Genomic DNA, 24,298 nt, shown 5'->3' with positions numbered 1-24,298 from the left:
TAGAAAGTTTAATATAAAATCTATTTTTACAGGTCTGAAAATCAGAACTAAAAAATAGCTAATTTTTTAGACTGCCTAGGAAAATACGTTTAGGGTAAGGAATGTAGCTTTGTGGTAAAGCTATGTACAAGTGCGAGATCTGGGCTCAGTCACTAACACTGGAAAACACAGCATCACTCTCATATTTAAATGAGTCTCATGGCATGGTAATTTTTGTGGCTGTAATGTCTAATGTTTTGTGTTGTGCAAGTCTAATACTTAAAATTTACTTTGAGACTTCATCACTGAATGGATTTGAAATTAAAAGGCTGAGTCTGCAAAATTATTTCTGCTAATTTATTTCCCTTAAACACTGGAGTTTAGCTTGTTCATGACAATGGAAATAAATAAGGCATTTAGCACACATTTCATTTTTTTATAAAAATATAACTCTTTATTAAATAACATGCACAAATACCAACTAGTCATTTATTAAACAGATATGATTTAGAACAAGATTTAAAGAAATACAAATTCTTCAATACAATTTAGTATCTTGTTCATGATATTTGAAGTTTAAAAAAATCACTGATTACTAACCATTTTTATTTCTTTTCAGAATCTCAAATCCGTTTAGGCATATACCGCATTCCAAGCTTTTCTAGCATTTCAGAACTTCAGAATATATTTAATATCAAAAGGTCTTAACTATAAATTCCTTAAATTCCCAAGAAGGCATTCACTTTTCTTTTATATTATCCCAATCAGCTTTGAGTCATTTTACAAAGGAAATATATAGAAGCAGAATCATGACAGACACGCTTCAGTTCCTTGAGGTACAACTGAAGTGGTTGAGGACTGTAGTTAATAAACTAGGGTGACTGTAATATGCCAGATTCTAGATTGCTTGCTCTTCCTCTTCTATAGCTTGTTATGTTTGGCCAAACACTGGTTTCCTCTTCCTATTCCTCTGACTGGATCAGAACAAAATGCTATCAACTACCCTTTTTCAGATTTTCTATACTTTCAAGACTCAATAACCTTTGTAATGTTCAGGCAATAGTACAAACAAAATTTGCGTTAATTTTTTCATATTAAAAGTATTGCTTTTATAAATTAGCTTTTAATGTTCCAAGCCTTAATAAACTTAACTTCAACAAAACCAGTGCTTCAAAATCTACCCTGCCTTTCTTGGCCACATTTTATCCAATAAAAAAAAAGGCCAAAATCTTTCATCTAAATTTCTAAATACTACATCCAACTTTTATAATAAAGTCTTTGCACTGTGTATTTTGTACACGTGCTTCTTTATTGCGCATGCCAAGTACAGTATGAATTAAAATATAAACTGATGTAAAAACCCAAAAATCCCTAAGCTTAATATATACCTTTGCACTCTAAAACTTCAAATTTTACATTCTCTCCCATAAACTGGGATTTTTAACTTTCAAGATAAATTTAAATCACACTTTATTCCACATAATTCTTTTTTTGTATTTTCATCAGAATTAAAAATTCCATATTATTTTATAAATAAATAAGTCAACAAAGTATTTTGGGAAGTTCTGTATATATTTTTCACACACTTATGGTCAACTTTATACTAATCTAATTTTCCTTTGAAAAATGTTTAATTTCAGCAGCAGTTTCAAATCTAAAACATTCCTGAATATTTAATCTATCCCATGTTATAGGAATCTGTAATTTTTCTAAGCATATTGCTATTAAAAACAGCATACCAAATATTAAATTATAAAATTCTGAAAATTATATTTTTTGCATCTTGATACAAGGAAAAAATACAACATATTAGATTTTCATCAATACTGCAGAGGTTTATCTGCATTCATCAGAATTACCTAAAATTCCTTTACTTATTTTGACTACCAAATATATCTTTTGATTTGAGTACTCAGTTTTTATTTTAAAAGTGCAAAGGCTATTAAGCTTAAAACATTATATTTAAGCAATGTAAAAAAGTTTTACAATGATTTAACATGACCAATAAAATTTATTAAACATATTTACATATATTCACAGATTCTTTCATAGTTGAGTATTAAAATAGACATTTACAATTTCAGAATTTTCAAAGGCATTTTTGGGGAGTTATATAGGCTCTACTGTGAGATGAAAACAGAGCTTTTTTTGGAATAACTAATTCTAAGTAATATGTCCAACATTTTGAGTCACAGGAACAATCCCAGGAGTCTAGTATGAAACATCTTATATTACCTTTAAGCATCAATTATGAAGAGAATTAAATTATAGGATGCATGCAATACAACTAAGTCACAATCTTTACAAATATGGTGATGAAAAACAAGCTAACTCAAACACATGCATGCCTTATTTGAAAGTTTTGCTTCCAGAACACACTAATACTACACTCCATACAAATTACAACTTTGGTCCAATAAAACATAGACAAACAATTTTATAATTAATTATACCTTTGTACATGTTTTGACTACCTTTGTATACATTTTGACCGTTAATTACAAGATTTACATCTGCACAATATGTATAAAATAAGTTATTAAAAAGGAAGACTATTAAAACTCTGAAAAGAAAACTGTACAATTAATTTACAGATAATAACAAACTGAAGAAAGGTTGTGCCAAGATTTCCCTCTATATTAGAAACTATTTGGTAGGAACTGAATCTTTTAGTTTACTTATGTATTTTAATGAAACTCGGAGAGCTGAATACTAGTGGTTATCTTATTACTTAGAAGGCTAACAACTTCCAGCGTTGTTAGCCAATTCTCAACTTTCTAAATCTCTACCAGTCTGGCAACATGCTCTAAAGCAGTGTTTCTCAACATTCTGTCTGTGGTCCCCTTCTGACCTGTTTCCTTTCTGTGGCTTGGTGACTCCCTCATTTACAGGATTTTTGTTTGCTTTTAACCTTGGACTATCCTAGAAGTTTATAGGGGGTCTGTCTATATGGCCCCTGGTTGAGAAATGCTGCTCTAAAGTAATAGTTACCTCTCTCATCAATATAAATAATAGCTTCAGTTAGAAATAGTTTGGATCTAGGATCCAAAATAATTCATTCCACTTTTTATAAAACAGTGTTTACTACATAACCAACTTTAGTTGAACTTTGCTAACAATTTTAAAGGCATTTTAATAATATCTTTGTCCCAAGGAAGTATGCCTGCAGTATTAACACTCTTGAGCCGTATCAGTTTAAGAGGACACACCAGGAAGTAAACTCTATATGGGAGTCAATTCAAAGTCATCATTAACATCAACAAGGGGGACATAGAACTCCTGGATTTCATAAATGCTGATAGATTTATAGGTGGCAGGGTCAAGTTCCTGGAGTTTCAGCTGCCATTCTAATCGTTGGACGGCATTCAAAGCTGCAGCTTCATGTTGCTGCCTCATTAAAAGACAGGTCTATTTAAAAGAGAGTAAGTTGATTATGTTATTAAGCATGTTATGTGAAAATTAATCTTACCCAGTTTTCTTTATGGATTAAGAGTAATATATCGGGGGCTGGAGTGATAGCACAGCAATAGGGCATTTGCCTTGCATACTCCCGACCTGGGACAGACAGACCGGCGTTAGATCCCTGGCATCCAATATGGTCCCAAGCCTGTCAGGAGTAATTTCTGAGCTCAGAACCAGAAAGAACTCCTGAACACCGCTGGGTGTGGCCTCCAAACCCAAACCCCCCCACAAGAGTAATATATTGGGATAAAGATGTTTTTGAATTACATATCTAGGGACTAGAGTGATAGAAGTACAGTGGTTAGGGCCTTGCCTTGCACATAGTAAACTGGGATTTGATCCCCAGCATCCCTTAATATCACTTGAACACTCTCAGGCATGATTCCAACATGCAGAGCCCAGAATAATCCCTGAGTATTGCCAGTTATGGCCTGAAAACCAAAACAAATGAAAAAAATAAAAAAGCCAAACCACCAAAAATATGTATCTATTTATTTTACTGTGTCCAATTGTCAACTATTTCCAGGTTTGTAACTTCATAATCTGAGACTGCTCTTTCAAATTATTGAAACATAAATATCTAAGTAAAATTATTAATGAACTACTATAAGCAGAATAGTTTATTCTATTATTAGAATATTTTTCCTGGATCTATTATTCAGAATAATGAATAATTTAAGATGTTTCCATTACATACCACTTTTTCATGAGTAACTTCATTTTTTATACTACACTGGTTGTAAAAAATGGATTGGTTTCTATTTTTTTTCTTTTCCTTATCATATGGCCCAGTATAAGGAGAAATGGCAGATTAATAATATTTTCACTCTTATTCATCTTTAATATAACTGCAATTTCTTTTTTTCTTTTTTCTTTTTTTGGTTTTTGGGTCACACCCGGCGGTGCTCAGGGGTCACTCCTGGCTCTCTGCTCAGAAATAGGTCCTGGCAGGCACGGGGGACCATATGGGACACCGGGATTCGAACCAACCACCTTTGGTCCTAGATCGGCTGCTTGCAAGGCAAACGCCGCTGTGCTATCTCTCTGGGCCCATAACTGCAATTTCTATCTTTCAAAGGAAAACCATTTAAGTTGAACTTCTAATACATACATACCTTTAACTTGTCAAATTTATCATCCACATCTTGCAGCCACGACATGAACTGTCTTGCATTAAAGCGATCCCTCACAGAAGTTTTACTGTCATCAGACTGAAATAGAACATTCATATCTTTGAATATTATAAACATCCCACGTAGAATTAAAACTATTTGAGGTACTGTGATTTATAACAGCTAATGATAAGATTTCATGCATACAATTTTCCACTCCACCCAATACCCTATACCTGCATGTCTACTTCGCTCCCCAATGTCTGTTGCCTAACTCTGGTCTCTGCAGTTCCTGTATAAAAAGTTTTATGACACTTGTCTTCTCAGGCATGCAATGAAGACTAATGCCAAGTCACACTTCCAGTTGCATAACAGTTTATTTAAAATGTTAAGCTGTATACGCTACCTTTTCTTTGGGAGGGGGGATTTGAACTACATCCAGTGGTACTCATGGAAACATACGTGGTGCAAGGGGGATTGAACCAGGATTGAATAAAAAATTTAGTTGTTAAGTCAAGAAGAGAACAGAGGTTTAAAGACACAGGCATGCTTTTCATGCACTTGACATGGCAAGATCTTTGGTACTGCATCTTCCACCCTCACATCCCAGGCACATCCCTGCAGATTCCCAAGTACCGCCAGGTTTGACCCTTGTGGTTCCTAGATCTGTTTCTTTAGGTGCTATAATAAGGAAATCTGGTCTGGTTGGCTGAGTATCACTGGGAGATGTCCTTGTGGTCTTGAGCATTGCGTGGTTTTCCAGTCTCCAAAACTGGTCGCTTAAAATCATTAAATTTATTGATCTAGATTAACAGTAGGAAAAGAACAAGCCCAGAGGATAAAGTACTCTATGCAATGTAATTTATATTCTTTGTTATTAGCGTCTAACTTTAAAGGTTTGTCTTGTTACGATCCTTTGTTGTGATGTCCATGCTTATACTTTTATTGTAGCTACTTATAACTTTGTTTTTTTAGGGGGGTGGCCCACACCCAGTGATGCTCAGGGGCTACTCCTGGCTATGCGCTCAGAAATCATTCCTTACTTGGGGGACCATATGGGATGCTGGGGGATCGAACTGCGGTCCATCCTAGGCTAGTGCAGTCAAGGTAGACATCTTACCCTTGCATCACCGCTCCAGCCCCATATAACTTTTGCTCATATGTGTGTGTGTGTATATACATATTCCCCCCCCCAGGTTTTTGGGTCACTCCCGGCAGCGCTCAGGGGTCACTCCTGGCTCCACGCTCAGAAATGGCTCCTGGCAGGCACCGGAGACCATATGGGATGCTGGGATTTGAACCACTGTCCTTCTGCATGAAAGGCAAACGCCTTTCCTCCATGCTATCTCTCCAGCCCCTGCTCTTTTATATTGAGTTAATGCTCATTTACAACACTGTACAGGTTTCAGCTTTGGCTTTATCTATATACCTATCAATAACTTACAGTCACCAATCATCAACAACTACTGGCCATTACTCTACCTATTCCTGCCTCTTTTTTCTTTCTCTCTGTTCACAGCCTCAGGTTTTGGTTTTGCTTGTGTTTCTTTATGTCATGAGAGTATTTTTTAAAATTTTATTGTAACACCATGATTTACCAAGTTGTTCACAATACAGTCATATTAGGCATTAATGTTCAAACACCAATCCGACCATCAGTGTGACCTTCCAATTTCCCATCTCACCATCACATCTTGCTTCCAAGCAGGCACAAACAAATCTACTCCATATTGCTTCTTACAACACAAAGGAAGGCAAAAGGATTATCAAAATTTAGAAATAGGGTCTCTTTGAAATAACTGTTAGATGTCATGTGAGAATATTAGCATATTATTTACCTTTATTCTCTGACTTTATTTAGTATAATCCCTTCAAGGTTCTTTCCAGCTGCCAGAAATGGCAAGATTTCCATCTTTTTGTTGTTGCCTTGGGTCATTACTCATTGTTCTGCACAGGGATTATTCCTGGTTGACTTGGAACCACATGGGGTACAGGGTATCAAACCTGGCTCAGTTGCATGCAAATCAAATGCCTTACCAACTATACTAGCTCACTGGCCCTCAGGGAACTGACTCTGCACTTAAGAAATTACTTGCGGCATGCTCAGGGGACCATACGGGATGCTGGGGATTGAACCCAGGCTGGCCACATGCAAGGCAAATGTCCTACCCACTGTGCTATTGCTCTGGCTCCAGGTTTCATCTTATTTATGGGTATTTACTGTATATCTTAATAACCTTTCACCTTATTTTTTTTGTCCAATCACCCTCAATGGACAATTGTTTCCATATCTTGGCTACTGTAATCAGAACTATAATGAACTAAAATAGGTGCATTAAAAATTTCAAATTAGTGTTCATATTCTTTAAGTATACATCCAGAATTGGGACCTTGTAGTGAATTACTGAATCATTACATAGTTTGCTTTTGTTTCTTAAGGAAATCTTCAAACTATTTTCCATAGTGGCTACACAGATTTGTAATATCACCAACAGTGCATAGGAGTATATTAATATTTGCATATTTACCAATTTGCTGTTTATGTTTTGGTAAAAGCTACTCTATCTGAAGTGAAATGAAATTTCATTTTAACTCAAGATACCAAGACACATCTCTGGCACTCACTGTGTTTTTTGACTTATATTTATCTAATAGTAAGTGATGTAATGTAAAATATTTTTTCATGGTCTGTCCATTCTTTGTCCTTTTTTAAAATCAGGATTGGGGGGGGTTTACATTTATCCATGCTTTTTACATTTATTATTAAATTCTCTATGACCAATGAATTTGTTACTTTTTCACTGACATACTGCTGAGTAGTGGTTTCTTGCTAATTCAACTACTTTTATCATTTACATTCCCCATGAGTGATGTCATTTAATAACTTTCACTTCTTTACTTATACTTAGCATAATCACTTCAAGTTCTCTACAGTTGGTTATTAAAGACACAATCTTATCTTTCACATTGTCACAGTAGAATATATACCACGGGCCCGGAGGGATAGCACAGTGGCGTTTGCCTTGCAAGTAGCTGATCCAGGACCAAAGGTGGTTGGTTCGAATCCCGGTGTCCCATATGGTCCCCCGTGCCTGCCAGGAGCTATTTCTGAGCAGACAGCCAGGAGTAACCCCTGAGCACCGCCAGGTGTGGCCCAAAAACCAAAAAAAAAAAAAAAAAAAAAAAAAAAAAAAGAATATATACCACAGCTTCTGAGTAAGAAATTTGTCAATGGGTGTTTGGCTTGATGTTAAGTTTTTTGGGTATTGTAAATAATGCAGCTATGAAAATAGGTACGTAAATATTTTTTTCTGAATTCCTTTTCTTTTGGGCTGTTGGTCCTTAGGGGTTACTCTTGGAAGGCTCTGTGATATCAAGGATAGAATCCAGGTCAGCCATGTGCAAGGCAATTGCCCAACCCATTCGCTATCATTCTTTAGGTGTCTGTGGGATACCTCTTTTTGGAAAGCATATTCATGTTGTTTGTCGATTTTAGGTTGCTTGTTCTTTTGAACTGGAGTTGTGTAAGTACTGTGTTTTGCTGTGTAAAATTTTAAAATTTGAGATAGTTTCATTTGTTCCTGCTTATTAGAGTCGACTCTCAATGTTAAAGACTTAAAATTTATGACCTATCTATAATCTATGTATTTTATAATTTGGGGTCAGATACATTAAGTTTTTTTTTCCTGTTTTCAGGTGATTTCTGTGTATAGTAATAATAGTGATCATATTCCACATTTTTGCAACTGAGGCTTTTTTTTTTTTAAATGATACCTATTTAAGCATGAGGCTTTCGTTTTTGTACTTTATGGTTTTATTTTTTTGTTTTGGGGCCACATCTAGTAGCACTAAGGGGGGCCATATAAAATGCTGGGAATACTTTACAAGGCAAAATCCTTTTTTTGGTTTTGCTGGGATTTGAACCAAGGTTCGTCCTGTATTGGCTGCATGCAAGGCAAACACCTTACCGCTGTGCTATTGCTTGGCCCTTACAGAGCAAATTCCTACTCGCTTTGTTCTCACTCTGGTCATGTGCATTTTATGTTTTTTACAATGAATTTACTTAATAACCTTTTTTTTTTGCGGTTTTTTTTTTTTTTTTTTTTTTTTTGCTTTTTGGGCCACACCTGGCGGTGCTCAGAGGTTAATCCTGGCTCTGCATTCAGGAATCAACTCTACTCCTGCCAGGCTCAGGGAACCTTATGAGATGCTGAGAATTGAATCCAGGCAAATGCCCTCCCTGCTTTGATATTCTCCGGCCACTAATTTTACTTTATAAAGCAAAACTGTCAGAGATTCTGTTAACTTCATTTAACTTTTTTTTTGTTTTGGGGCCAAACCAAGTAGTGCTCAGGGCTTTCTTTTGGTTCTATGCTCAGGGATCACTCCTGGCAGTCACAGGGGACCATATGAAATATGAATTAATGTAATTTTTATGCAGTAGTAAATTTTACTCAAGACATAGCACTAGACTTTCACTATTCATTTATTCTAAAACATCTATGATACAAATGAAAGCCTATTTTCCAATTTTTGTTGTTTTTTGGCTACATCCAGCTTTACTCAGGGTTTACTCCTGGTTCTACTCACTGGGGGTAACTCCTAGGAAGCTCAAGGGATCATATGGGATACCAAGGATTAAATCTAGTTGACTGCTTGCAAGGCAAGCGCAGAGCCAGGAGTAACTCCTGAGTGCCACTGCCGGGTGTGACTCCAAAAAACAAAAAAAAACAAAAAAAAAAAAGAAGAATTTGCCTTGTAAAGTATTCCCAGAATTCTATATGGTCCCCCTTAGTGCTACCAGATGTGGCCCCAAAACAAAAATAAAACCATAAAGTATCTTAATCATTGTACTATTTTTCTTTTAGCTCTTTCACAATTAAGAGGCTAATTTTGCTGTATTAATTCTTGTTGCTTGAAGATGAGAAACATATGAACACCTACTTTAGGTGTTATCTATAAAGATTTTTTTTGTTGCTTTTTTGGGCCATACCCTGTGACGCTCAGGGGTTACTCCTGGCTATGCGCTCAGAAATCACTCCTGGCTCGGGGGACCATATGGGTCGCTGGGGATTAAACCAAGGTCCACCCTGGATTGCCCTGTGAAAGACAAATGCCTTACCATTGTGCTATCACTCTGGCCCCAGGTGTTGCATTTTAACACGTTATCTCTGCAATTATGTTTTTTTGGGGGGGAACATATTTCTCTTAATAATATAAATCTAATCTTAAGGGGACTTTAGAAAATAGGTCATCTTACAGCCATGGGATGCTATGGATCAAACTCAGGTTGTGCAACTTCAAAGGGGTTGTTCTAACCCCCTTGATTATTTATTTTTCTATCTCCAGAATCAGGAAGTTCAGTCTAAAGATTTTTCTCCTTTCATGTTACTGACAATAAAATTCAAGTTTCTTCCATGAAAATAGATTATACAAACACTCAAGTTATATTTGTGAGAATTTTAACTGTTATCAGAGTACTTTACCTGAGCATCCAATGGCACACTGTATACTTCTGCATCCAGTAAAACAGTGCATGCACTAAATGGCAAGGTTTGATTTGCCAATGTTCTTGCAGCTCTGTAATGAACTCGTAAAACTTCCTGTTCATTGGATACAATGAGTTTTTCCTAGTTGAACATATAATCAAAAAAACAAAACAAAAAATATAAGCCACTTGTTTCTCAAATAAAATAAAAATCACAACATGCTAAATTTTGAATCTCCATATTTTTCTTTGCAACAAGATTAAGAAATTTGAAACTTTGTATTTTATAACATTTCCCCCCCCCCCATAACATTTTTTTTTGTCATTTTTGGGTCACACCCAGCAGTGCTCAGGGGTTATTCCTGGCTCCAGGCTCAGAAATTGCTCCTGGCAGGCATGGGGGACCATATGGGGCGCTGGGATTCGAACCTATGACCTCCCGCATGAAAGGCAAACGCCTTACCTCCATGCTCTCTCTCCGGCCCCTATAACAATTTTTTAAATTGTGTCTTCAAAATTATATTTTAAAGCAAACATAGCTTTTAGTATGTACATATTAAAATATTAGCACACATAAGATATTTATCTATTATCACTACTAATTTCTTTTTCTTTTTAAATTAATTTTTATTGTGGCCAAGGTGAATTACAAATCTTTCAAAGTAATCTTTAAGACACATAGTGACAATGAATGAGGGGCATTCTCACCACCTGGGTCAGCTGCATGCAAGGCATTCCCACCATCAGTGTTGTCCTCCCTCCACCCATTCCCAGCATACATCCTGTATCTCCCCCCTTTGACCCCCCCATACTAGTGTAACTGGTCCCCATTTGTACAGCTTGTTAAAACTTTATTTTTTGTTTTGTTTTTGGGCCACACCAGGTGACTCCTGGCTATGCGCTCAGAAATCACTCCTGGCTTGAGGGACCTCCTGGCTTGGGAGACCATGTGGGGGACACTGGGTAAGTGAACCATGGTCCATCCTAGGCTGGTGCTGGCAAGGCAGATGCCTTACTGCTTGCGCCACCAATCAGACCCCTATTACCACTACTAATTTCTAGAATATTTTCATTACTTCTAAAGAAATTTCACTGTTTTCTTGCCATCCATTGATCTACCTGTCTCTACCAAAAATTTTTTACATAGGGGCCAGAGTGGTGGCACAAGCGATAAGGCATCTGCCTTTCGTGCCCTAGTCTAGGACGGACGGCAGTTTGATCCCTGGGTGTCCCATATGGTCCCCCAAGCCAGGCGTGATTTCTTTTTTTTTTTTTTTTTTTTTGGTTTTTGGTTTTTTTGGGCCACACCTGGCATTGCTCAGGAGTTACTCCTGGCTGTCTGCTCAGAAATAGCTCCTGGCAGGCACAGGGGACCATATGGGACACCGGGATTCGAACCAACCACCTTTGGTCCTGGATCGGCTGCTTGCAAGGCAAACACTGCTGTGCTATCTCTCCGGGCCCCAGACGTGATTTCTGAATGCATAGCCAGGAGTAACCCCCCTGAGGGTCACCGGGTGTGGTCCAAAAACCAAACAAAAAATTTTTACATAAAAGGAGGAACATGAGGGCCCGGAGAGATAGCACAGCGGCGTTTGCCTTGCAATCAGCCAATCCAGGATCTAAGGTGGTTGGTTCGAATCCCGGTGTCCCACATGGTCGTCCCCCCCCCCCCCCCCCCCCCCCCCCGTGCGCCTACCAGGAGCTATTTCTGAGCAGACAGCCAGGAGTAACCCCTGAGCACTGCCGGGTGTGCCCCCCCCCAAAAAACAAAAAAAACAAAAAAAAAAAAAAAGGAGGAACATGATACTTTTGTGATTAATTTATTTCAATCATCATGTATTTATTTATTCATTCGTTTGGGGCTACAACAGGAGGCAATCAGGAGTTACTCTCTGCTCTAAATTCAGTAATCTCTCCTGCCAGGCTCGAGTGACCATAAAAGATGCTGGGGATCGAACATGGGTTTGTTTTGTGCAAGGAAAACACCCTATCCACTATGCTATTGCTCTAGCCCCAAGCCTTACATAAAGTTCATTTGCACTGTAGTTTGTTTTATACTAATACTTGTTTTTTCATTTGCACTGTAGTTTGTTTTATACTAATACTTGTTTTATAGATATAATACTATATGAATACGTCACATTTTATCTTTCAGTTGATGGGCTTTTGTGATTTCTAACTTTCAGTTAAAGTACATAATGCTGTTACAAATGTTCATGTTCCAGCATTTTTTTTTTTTTTTTTTTTTGGTTTTTGGGCCACACCCGGCATTGCTCAGGGATTACTCCTGGCTGTCTGCTCAGAAATAGCTCCTGGCAGGCACGGGGGACCATATGGGACACCGGGATTCGAACCAACAACCTTAGGTTCTGGATCGGCTGCTTGCAAGGCAAACACTGCTGTGCTATCTCTCCGGGCCCATGTTCCAGCATTTTTATTTTGGTAATACCTAGTGTTTCTCAGGATTACATAGTCCAATGTTTAGTGGACCATACAGTGTTGAGATTAAATCCAGGCCTCCTGCAAGAAAAGCATGTATTCCAGTCCATAGCAAACAACAGTCAATAGAGCTACTAGATCAAATGGTAGTCTTGTGTTTTAAAGAGTTGAAGAGTTTTTAACAGTATCTATATCACTTTTCTATCTATATCTATATCACAATTCTTTTTTTGGGGGCCTCCCATGCAGTGTTAAGGTCTTGGGTCTCCCTGGAGTTCAGTTCCAGAGCCTGTGGATACAATGCTGTTTGAGTTCTACAGTGCTGGGGTTACCTGGGTCAGTCCTGTGGAACTGGAAGCCTCCAAGGCTATACCCCAAGATTTTCACAGACCTTGAGGGGTAAACTTAGTGATGTTTATGGGATTGTGAATCAAAACATAGGTGGGTACATTTTGTATTTGTTTTTTGGGCCCCACTTGGTGATGCTCAGGGGATTGTATGGATTGCCAGCATGGAACCTGGGTCAGCTGCATGCAAGGCAAGTGCTTTATTTGATATGCTATTTCTCTGGTCAGGTATAGGTGCATATAAGCACATGTCCTAACTGGTGTACTATCTCCCATTTCCTCTTCACAGTTCTATCAGCATTTATGGGAACTCCAATTTTATTTTTACCTCTACTTGCAGTGTCCAGGGGACCATATGTGGAACCAAGGATCAAACCAGGGCAAACCGCATACAAGGAAAGTTACTTAATCACTGTATTAACTTTCCATCTTCCAAAAGTTCCATTCCTCTAGCTATGCAAACCTTGCTTTCGACTGTAGCCATTCTGTAAACAGTGGTCCTCAAACTATGGCCCGCGGGCCACATATTGTATTTGTATCTGTTTTGTTTCTTCATTGCAAAATAAGATATATGCAGTGTGCATAAGAATTTGTTCATAAGTTTTGTTTTTACTATAGTCAGACCCTCAATGGTCTGAGGGACAGTGAACTGGCCCCCTGTTTAAAAAGTTTGAGGATCCCTGGTGTAAGAGGTATGCCAATGTGGTAGGAGATTCTATTTTTTCTTTTTTAACATCTGTACTCTTTCTCTCCAGCCCAAGATCATTATTCTTACTGTTGTATACTTCACCTTTACAGCAGAGCCTCTCAAATCTTCTCAGAACAAATTATGGATGTTCAAGAGTATTGCTTCCTCGTAAGTTCTTGGTAATCAAGAGTTTTTTTTTTTATAAATTAAAAATGCATGTAGAGGGTGAGTAGGAATGAGTATATTAGTAGTGTACTATTCTTGCAATGCAGCTGACCCGGGTTTGATACCCGGTACCCCACATGGTTCTATAAGCCCTTCCAGGAGTGATCCCATAGCACAGAGCCAGGAGCAAGCTCTTGAGTACCACTGGGCCTGGCCCAAAAAAACCCAATAAACGTTCCTCAACGGAACAACAACAACAAACACACTCAGCAGGAACACTGAAACAGTTCTTAAAGCCAAATAAATATTCTCCATCTGGAAAGTTTTCTGATAAGACATGTAACTCATCTAATCTGTTAAAAACAGTTGGGTTAACATAAACGTAAACTCAAGTATTTCTTACCCTTTCAATACTGTGCTGTAAACGTAGTTTCATCCTTACAACTTCCTGTTGTCGAAATAGCTCTTTAAGAGGATCTGACAGTGAAGGTGGTGGTGTAATCTAATTAAAAATGCACATATACAGTTAAAATTATTCATTTATTTACACTGGTGAATCTTCTAAAATTTAAACTTTAGCGCATAACATATTGAAGATCTAAATTCCAATGTGCTCTAAAGTATAAGATAACAGTTACACAACTACCTATTACTTCTGAAACAGTGCAATATTTCGAAAAAACCGGCTATCCTTTGCAAAAGCTGGCTCCCTGTGTGTGACACCAGGCGGGGAAAATCCGCGAAAGTACACCGGCCCAGTGGGGCTCAGCTGTGAAAGACTGTGAGTGTGACCTGTCTATGTCTGTCTACTGTCCTCTTGCGTGAAACTCTTGCGAGTGGGGCAAAAAGAGGCTCAGAGGAGCACGGCCGCTCCGCTTCGCTACGCGGCCGTGCACTCTTTCTAAGGAAAGAACTCCATTGCAACAAGAAGGAAAAATCACACTAAGAACGGCGCTATATCACAGAAGCAAACATTTCTCTCTGGACTGTCTTCTCTGTTACATGCTCGGGCCTAAGATTTGACCCAGTGTGAGGCTTCATCCACGGAGGACTCCCCTCCCTTAGAGGCAAGTCAGCCCATCCAGAAAGGGAGGAGCCAGAGGAGTGTGCTGCCTACATCATATAGACAATGAATACCACTACAACACGTAGAAAAACCCACAATACAAATGTGACAATGGGGAAACAGCGCAGGCCAGCATCAGACATAGAGAATGAAGATGACAATTCTGAGGACCAGATAATGACTGAACAACTAATCAACCTCTCAGATAAGGACTTTAGACTAGCAATATGGAAGGTGCTCAACAGACTCCAAGAAACCATGGATCGAGTTGAACAGAACACTAATAAGAACCAAGAAAATATGAAGGCAGAAATGACAAAACTCCAAACTGAAATAACATGTCAACTAACAGGCCTGAAAAACTCAGTAAACGAAGTGAATGACAAAATGGATAAGCTCTGGGACAGGGTATCAGAAGCTGAGAATAGACTTGGTGCTGTGGAAGATGAGATACATAACAATTCCATACAGCAGGAGAGATTGGACAAAAAACAGTGCAATATTTCAGAAACAGAAAGTTAGGACTAATAAAAGGATAGCATTTACCTGCTAGAGAGAAACATCTTAGAGCTTCAGTAAATGATATCTTATAGACAAGAGTGAAGAGCCCCAAATAAGAAAAGCACTAAGAAAACAGTTCCAAATATGACAGCAGTCTGAGTCAGTCAATGAAATTTTTGTAAATAAAACCCAACACTGAAGTACTCAGTGATAAAAGCAGAAATCACCTTTTATAAGATTTGTGGCTTTCAAATTTATTACTCGATAAGCCACTTTATACGACAAAAAGATAATTTTATTAAGAAACAGTTGCAGTCATTATGCTTTCTGGTAGATTTATTTTATACTTCCAGACACAAGGCCAGAGGAACTATATAATGCCATACATGTAGAGTGCTTGTAAAAGAATCAGACCTGGACCTAATCAAGACTCAATATTTCTATGTAGTAATATTTTTATTTTTATTTATTTATTTATTTGGTTTTTGGACCACACCCAGCGGCACTCAGGGTTATTTGTGGCTCTGTGCTCAGAAATCACTTCTGGCAGGCTTAGGGGACTATACGGGTTTGCCAGTCAGCCACATGCAAAACACTCTACCCTCTGTTTTATCACTTCGGTCCCAACATGTAGTAAACAGTTTATACTAGAGCCCCAGAGGTTGTGGTCCCCAAACAGAATTAACAACAAAAGCAAACAAAAAACACAGCAAAGAGAAATTAAGTTGTGAGAAAGAAAATGAAAGGAATGGATAAAAATTCCTAGAAGAGAGGATGGTACAATTACAAGTAGAATCAATGTTTGTATCGAGTCTGAAGGCAACTAAAAGAATTCTTGAATTTCTTGAAGATTTGACATTTCAGATAAGGAATAGTAAAACATGAAAACGGTGATCAACAGAGGAAAAGTAATAAAGGTAGGACTGGAGTGACAGCACAGCAAGGAGGACGTTAGCCTTGCACACGACCAACCTAGGTTTGATCCCAGAGCCTGCGAGGGGTAATTTCTGAGCACAAAAAAAGGAGTAACTCCTGATCACCAACAGGTTTGGCCCTCAAACAAACAAAAAGTAATTAAGGCTGTAATTTTTTTTTTCTCTGTAAACTAACATTTTTGATTTGTGGCAAAACTAGTTATTACAGAAGACTACTTCCCCACATCAGTGTTTTGGGGTCACTGCTGCTGGGACTTAAGAAACCAAGCCAGAAATAAAATCCTGGCCTGTTACATGCAAATTATGTATTCAGCCCTTCTGCACTTTCTTTCCAGTTCCAACTTTTAGAATTTAGTTGTCTACTGGTCACATCTACTAGGAAGAAGGCATGCAGTGCCAAGGATTGAACCCAAGGCACCACACAATACAAGGCCTTAATCTACCACTTGAAACAGATCTAATGTTCTAAATCAAAATTTCTAAAAGCATATTCCACAGAACTTTTACAAAAACGAATGGTTCAGAGACTATATGTAGGAAACATTTTATATACATGTTTTTCAGAATTAAATTTCCTAACTGCTTCCTAGTGATACTCTATTAGTCATTCTTGGAAAATCCCTCTTTTAGAGTTTCAGCATGTTAGTACCAGTGATCACAGAAGAGATCAGGTTTAGACACCGTTTTCTAATCCTTTACTCATTTGTTTTTAAGACACTTGACCAGGGGCCAGAGAGATAGCATGCAGGTAAGGCATTTGCCTTGCATGCAGAAGGATGGTGGTTCGAATCCCAGCATCCCATATGGTCCCCTGAGCCTGCCAGGAGTGATTTCTGAGTGTAGAGCCATGAGTAACCACTGAGTGCTGGCGGGTGTGACCCAAAAACCAAAAAAACAAAACAAAACAAAAAAAACCTTGACCAAAATGTTTTCTTCTTATCTTAGGAGCCACACCTGGATGTGCTCAGCACTTATGCCTGTCTCTACATTTCGGGATCACTCCTGTTGGGGTTCCAGGGACCATATAGGGGTCCAGGCCAGTCATGTGCAAGGCAAGTGTCCTATCCAATGTACTATCTCCTCAGTCCCTTAACCTGCAGTTTTATTTTTCCCTTTCATTTCTCCTGGAAATGCATAGCATTCTGCTTGAATCATGAAAAAATAAATTGGAGAGCAACTAACTAAATTAGCTTTTTAGGAAGTTTCAACACATTTTGTCTGTTTCGGGGGCAACAACTGGCTGAGCTCAGGGATCACTTCTGGCAGAACCAGGAAGACTGTAGGTGGTGGCTGGGGTCAAACCTAGATGGGAGACGCACACACGTATACATCCTCTTCCTATTACTTTGCTAGAATAATCCTCAGCACTGTTGATAGTCCACTTGAAGTAATACCAAATGAGCTAAATCCCAATTTAATCAGTCATAGCTTAGACACCATTATAGTTCATTCACACAGGCATCTGCAACATAAACCTCATCATCTCCTCAGTCCTCCAACAAAATAAAAAGGTCGTTTATTAAAAACTACATTTAGGGCCCGGAGAGATAGCCCAGCGGCGTTTGCCTTGCAAGCAGCCGATCCAGGACCAAAGGTGGTTGGTTCGAATCCCGGTGTCCCATATGGTCCCCCGTGCCTGCCAGGAGCTATTTCTGAGCAGACAGCCAGGAGTAACGCCTGAGCACCGTAGGGTGTGACCCAAAAACAAAAAAAAAAAAAACAAAAAAAAACAAAAAAAAAAAACTACATTTAAACAGATTGTAAAAAAAATTACCTTAAATATACTCCTTAGAGTTTTACTTGTATTTCAAATTTGATACACTATATATCAGTTAAAATTTTCTTACCTCTCAGAAAAAGGTAAAAAAAGGGAAAAAATTAACCATTTAAAAGAAAATAAACGAAATGATTAACTTTATAATATTGAGTCATTCTGATGAAAGAATTTGAAATAACAAATCTATTTAAAAATCTACTTTTTTTATTTTGTTTTGTGTTTTGGGCCACACCTGTTTGATGCTCAGGGGTTACTCCTGGCTAAGCACTCAGAAATTGCCCCTGGCTTGGGGAGACCATATGGGACGCTGGGGGATCAAATCTCGGTCCTTCCTTGGCTAGTGCCACCTCACCGGCCCCCAAAATCTACCCTTTTAGGTATACTATTGCTGCTTATTAATAGCAGGAAATCAAAACTTGTCTTGAGCTGTGCTTTATAATAAGCTTAATGCATAGCTATGAAAATCTTGCTGAAATACTTCCAATGAGATACTATAAACACGCTGAATTTCAAATACTTTGCAATTCTAGCCAATCGAGATGGGTCAGTCTCAATACAAGGGCCTGACCTGAGTACATGGTGCTGCTCTAGTCCTACAGTATTTGGCTTGGGATTACCAAGGTCACCCTGGCAGTGCTTCAGAGCTGTACCAAATGATGTTCAACAAAACACATGCTATTGTGGATCAAGCAAAGGTTGGCTATATGCAAGGCATGCACCTTAATCACCTATACTAGCATTCTCATCTCTAAAAAGTAGTCTCTCCAAACCTACAATTTTGGGGGCAATACCCAGTAATCAGAGGTTACTCCTGGTTCTGCACTCAGGAATCACTCCTGGAGGGGACTGGAAGACCACATGAGATGCCAAGGACCAAACATGTGCCTTGTCTGCTGTACCATTTCTTCAACCCCTATGAGTTTCTTATAGGACTTGTATTTCTATTGACAAGTGTTGTAAACAGATAGTGACATTACTTACTGTGGGAATGCAAATCTTGCTTAAGGGGTTTCCATCCAGGAGATATGATCCATTAAATGTCACATATTCATCATAATACTGAGGAGCTTGTGGAATAACACTACATAACAATTTTCGCTTTTCTTCTATCTTTTTTCTTATGTGCAAGTATTCAAAATACGGATTGGCTCTCTCTGAACTGTATGGCTGAATCTCATCTAGTTTTAGAGAATCTACAATGGCTGCCAGAGACTGCTGAGTTTTCTCTTTTGCTTGTAGTAAAGAGGGACTCACTTGCACAGGCTGAGGTACACGTGATACTTTCCTTTTTCGTGGGTGGTGAATTTGAGGATCATCCTCTTCTGTTAGTCTTATTCTTCCCCGAGGTGAAGCAGATTCATTATCTTTTTCAGATAACACTGCACAGCTATGAAGAATCTGTTTGCTTTGATTTGCCATTGTATTTGCTTTGTTTCTAGTCATCCTTTGAGGGATTTGGCTTTCATTTTTATCATCTTCACCATTTTCTTCCAATTCTACTTTAATTAACTGACCATACTTATGCATTTCTTGTTGTGCTGATTGTTGTGAATGATTTTCCGGACTTGATAAAGTGCTTTGTTGCGATTCTTCATCTTCAATAGAAAGTAAACACTTTTCACTTTCAGGACAATGTTTTGTATTATCTAGTTCATGCAGTTTTCCTTTTGGCATCCCTACATTCATTTCACATAAATCAGAGTCACACTTGTCATTCAAATGAGTTAAAACCAAAGTCTCCACTTTGTTTTCTTTTTCAGGCGAAATAACCTGAGTATCAGAAGTGCTATTTTCGACCTCATGGTCACTGGAAGACTTAAATATTAGCTTGCTAAATGCATAATGTGTGTTAATCTGGGATGAGGTATCACCTCCATTAAAGTCCTTTTCTGATGGTAATACAGGCAAAGTACTAGCCTTCTCAAAATTTGGTGATGCATCTTGTGCAGTTCGTTCAGAGTAAATTGAAACAAAGGTATCTGTTTTCTGAACATCTGTTAAAACAAAAGTATTTTCCATATCTGTTGCACATTCATTATCAGTATCTAAAACAGAGCTGATCATCTGGACTGCATTTTTCTGTTGCAAAACACCTGGCTCTTGACTGACAACGTAAGACAAAGACATATGCTTAGAAATAGAGTCAGCGTCTGCAAGTGATTGACTATGGAGAGAATAAGATTGTTGTGAAGACAGAAAGGACACAGAATCCTGAGCACAAGAAATTCCTGGCAAGTCAGCCTGGTGTAGGGATAAGAAGTCAGTACTCTTTTCTTTCATTACTTTGTTTTCAGAATTACAAAAATCCTGAACAGAGGAATCCTGATCAAGAGTACTAACACTAGGGCTCATATAATCATTGGTGCTTAATGGTTCCAAACTATCAACAGCTATCTCCCATGATTTATTCTGGATCACACCAACCTGGTTAGAAGACTCTAAATGTGCTGAACTGTCCATTAAAGTACCCACTGAGGAAGTACTATTGATAACATTTGTATCAGCTGAAATATATTTGTTGTTTACACAACTAGGTGGAGAAGCTGCAGAACTGGAATGTATGCTAGATACACACGAAAGTTCTCTTTCAGGCACATTTGAGGATACCTCAAGTTTGGGAGAGGGACAATTATCTCTTGGTACAGTTAAGCCACCCTGATTGCTTTCTTCTGAAAATGTTTGGAACTGTTTTATATGCTCACAAATGACAGATGGCATGCTACATCGTCGAATCTCTACAGTCGGTCTCCCCTCACTTAAAATCACCTTAACATCTTCTATAGAAGATGACCTGAGATGGGACGTTGGAAGCCTGCTAGTGTAAGGTAGCTTACTTCTCTCTGGCAGTTCAGACAGATTATCCAACTCTCTTTCATGAAGTGCAGGAGATTTGGCAACTGGCAGAAAAGGTGACTGGGAAAAGGACATTTGGGAATCTGAACCCTCTAACAGAAAGTCAGAGTCGTACTCAACTAAAGGCCTTGGTGTTGTCACTGTAGTATGGCAGGAATCTTCTGAGCTAGCAACAGAAATCATGGATACGGATCTGGAGCTGAGACCTGGCTTTTCAGGTTCTGATCTGGGAGACTTGTTTAAATTACTTTCTGAAACAAAAGACTTTACTAAATTAATATTTTTGTTGTCAACAGATTGTGATCTGTTACTTACAGCATCTTTAGATTGTTTCTCCTTGGCATAAACATCAGTCAGTTCTGAACTCTTTGACCTAGTAAGTTCCTTATTTTTGGACTCAGATGATGAATGCTTTGATTTTTCTTTTGCTTTGAGTTCTAAACAATTACGATTTTTTAGCCGTTCCTTTTCTTTCTGCTTAATCTTTTCCTTGTGTTTTTTATGCCACTGTTCTATTTCTAGGTCTTTAAGGCTTAGCATTCGTTCAAAACTTGTTTGCATTAAATCATCATTTACTAACCTCTTTTCTTTAGGCCGAGTATCTTTTGATGCTGGTGATGACTTAAGTTTAGATTTATCTACTTCAGATTTTAGTTTGAGTAAGTTATTTAACTGGACTTTGTCCTTATGTTTGTCTCGTTCTTTGTATCTGTCTATATCTTTATCTTTTTTATCTTTTTCTTTTCCATCTGGGGTTCTCAAAGGTTCATCTCTTGTTTTTTCTTTAATGGATAAAGATTTTTCATGTTGTGCTTTATTACCATCTGTCATGCTTGACTTCTTCTCTTCCTGGAAATGTTTGGAATTATTTATACTGGCACTTTCTTTATCTTTAGATTTTTCCTTTTTATCTACCTCCCTCTCTTTTTCTTTATTTTTGCTTTTTTCTGTTTTAGTATAGTCATTATTGTCTGATTGCTTATATTTTTTTTCCAATTGATGTTTTTCTTTTTCAGGTTTTTCTTTGTCATGTTTTCTATCCATTTTTTCTCGAATTCTCTCTCTATCATCCATTTTTTTGATAGCAGTAACACTTTTTATTCTCTCACTTTCCTTGTGACATTTTTCGGTGTGATGTGAGCACAGTTTGTCTTTTTCTTTTATTCTATCAATACATTCACTATTCTCTGACTTATGTTCATGTTTGATCTTTTTCTCTTTCTCTGAATTTTTTCTTTCACTTTTCTCAATATCCTTTTCTTTAGTTTGAAATCGTTTTTCAGATTTGTCCTTACTTTCCTTTGTATGCTTTTCAATTTCTGTTTCTTTTTCCATTGCATATAACCCCACAGATTCCTCACTGGCACTTATGCCTACAGAACTGAATTCTGTCTCTTTATCTATTGGTATAACCTCTCCTTTTTCTTCTTTTAAATCTTTTGATTTTTCCTCCCTACAAGATTTCTCACTTTCCTTTTTAATCTTTTCTCTTTCTTCTTTAAAGTTCCTCTCTTTTGAGACATACTTTTCCTTCAATGATTTGTCATCTTTTAAGTTTTTCTCCAATTTAGACTTTTTTTCTAACATTAGGGACTCATGTTCAACATTTAAAAACAGGTCTTCAGTCTCATCACTTTTAAAAAAATTTTCTTTCCAAAATTCTCTATCAAATTCCACACTTCGCTGCAGCTCTTTAGTGCCATCCCTATTTTTGTATTTTTCCTTTTCACCATCAATTTCTTTTTTATGCTTTTCTTTTTCCCTATCCTTGTGCTTCAATTTATGCTTTTTTAATGTTTTGCCTTCTTTATCCATTTTTTTCAGCGTGCAATCAGAATTTTCAAATGTTGGACTATGTTCTTCATCTTTCACTTTGGAATTTGCTTTTTCACCAAATTCTAAATGAAAATCTTTCTGATGTTTGTTTTTTTCCTTATGCTTACAAGATTTTACATTTGAACTTTCTGGTAAAAATTCAGATTCTGTATTATCAAACCGAACAAGATCAGGCTGTAATGACATTTCAGAACTTCCTGGTGATAAACATGTTTTAGTATGTTCATGTTTTAGTGGTGCTGACTGCTTTTCACATAGTCCACAAGAGTGTTTTGGAGATTTACCAGTGGAAATATGAAATAAATGCAATGAACTATCATCTTTTGGGCTATAAGACTTCCTAAAACTTGTCTCTTCTCTGGTCTTATCTGAACACTCTAGTGTAGTATTCAGTGTCATATTTGTTACTCTAGTATTTTCTTTTCCTTCCTTTTCTTGCTTTAACTCTTGATTTTCTTTATTTTTGTTCTGGTTCTTTAATTTTCTTTTAACTTTGCCTTTCTGTTTGTGTTCATTTGAAACTCCATATTCCTTTTTGCTTTGTATATCAGAATTTGATGTCTCAGGAGCAGAGCACGTAGCAGGGACCTTTTTGTTCTGAAGAATTTCTTCATCTGAACTTTCAGAGCTTGAGTATAGAACTCTAGATGGTTTTTGTTTTTTACTTTTAAATGACTTAGGATAGAAAGCTTTTTCTTGCTTTGAAAATAAACTATTCTTTTCTATTTCAGATTCACTCTCTCTTCGTAGCTCTTTCCTAAGTATATGCCTGTCATCAATCATTTTATTTATTTCTTCCTCATCATCATCTTTGAACTCATACTCATCAAGGGCAGATGGAAGAGGTGCTTTACTGGGAAGTATCTGTTTACTTTCACAGATGATTGTCTCCTTCTCTGTTTCAGAGTCAATATTTTCATCAACACTGGAAGGATTTACAGACTGAGGTTCTTCAGAATCTAGAGTAAGAAAAGATAACCAGTTTTAGCCAAAAGGCAATTGTTAGAAAGACAAGAAGGAGAGAAAAAGAGCATATATTTTATTTTGAACAATTCAGAAAAAAATTTAAGACATGAATAATATGGTAGAAATATCTAGTGATTCTACTACAGTATCGTGAAGTTTTATAGAACATCTGCTTCAGAATGAAGACTTGACACTTTTAAAGTACGCAGAACACATTATCAAAAATATACATATACACACAGAATCTTCATCTCTTGGAAGGAAAATAATTGTATTTAAGAACTTTAATAAAAGTATTAACTTAGGGAGCTAGACTGATAGCACAGCAGGTAGGACATTTGCCTTGCATGTGGCTAACCTGGTTCAATCCCTGGCATTCTTTATGGTTCCCCCAACTTGTTGGGAGAGATTTCTGAGTGCAGAGCCAGGAGTAACCCAAATACTACTGGGTGTAGCCCCCAATTCCTCCTCCAAAAAAAAGTATTAAACTAAATAATTTACTTAAGTGATGATATAAATTATTTTTATGTTTCAGTATTCTACTTAGAAAAATCATAAGTTATCATGATTCCCACAGAGGACAGGAATTGAAATAAAGGTGCATAGTTTTGGTAATAGAAAAAACATGTTTCCATTAACAAAGTCATAAAATTGGGCCTGGAGAGATAGCACAGTGGCGTT

General features: G+C 37.5%; 1 protein-coding gene across 2 annotated transcripts in view; it reads right to left on the bottom strand.

Moving 5' to 3' along the window:
• Nucleotides 1-405: 405 nt before the first annotated feature.
• The window catches only part of ANKRD12 (ankyrin repeat domain 12), a 98,224-nt gene continuing 74,331 nt past the window's right edge, over nucleotides 406-24,298 (bottom strand). For both annotated transcript variants that reach the window (XM_049769946.1, XM_049769947.1), the window contains 5 exons: nucleotides 18,944-23,610; nucleotides 14,087-14,185; nucleotides 10,040-10,183; nucleotides 4,557-4,652; nucleotides 406-3,387 (listed from right to left, as the gene is read on the bottom strand). In XM_049769946.1, coding sequence (XP_049625903.1) covers nucleotides 3,202-3,387; nucleotides 4,557-4,652; nucleotides 10,040-10,183; nucleotides 14,087-14,185; nucleotides 18,944-23,610 — 5,192 coding nt within the window. In that variant the 3' untranslated portion in view covers nucleotides 406-3,201. The remainder of the gene's footprint in view (nucleotides 3,388-4,556; nucleotides 4,653-10,039; nucleotides 10,184-14,086; nucleotides 14,186-18,943; nucleotides 23,611-24,298) is intronic.

Source organism: Suncus etruscus, chromosome 3, assembly GCF_024139225.1.
Source record: "Suncus etruscus isolate mSunEtr1 chromosome 3, mSunEtr1.pri.cur, whole genome shotgun sequence".
NCBI classification, from domain to species: Eukaryota; Metazoa; Chordata; class Mammalia; order Eulipotyphla; family Soricidae; genus Suncus; species Suncus etruscus.
The sequence above is the reverse complement of the archived record's forward strand: the minus strand, read 5'-3'. Positions and strand labels throughout refer to the sequence as shown.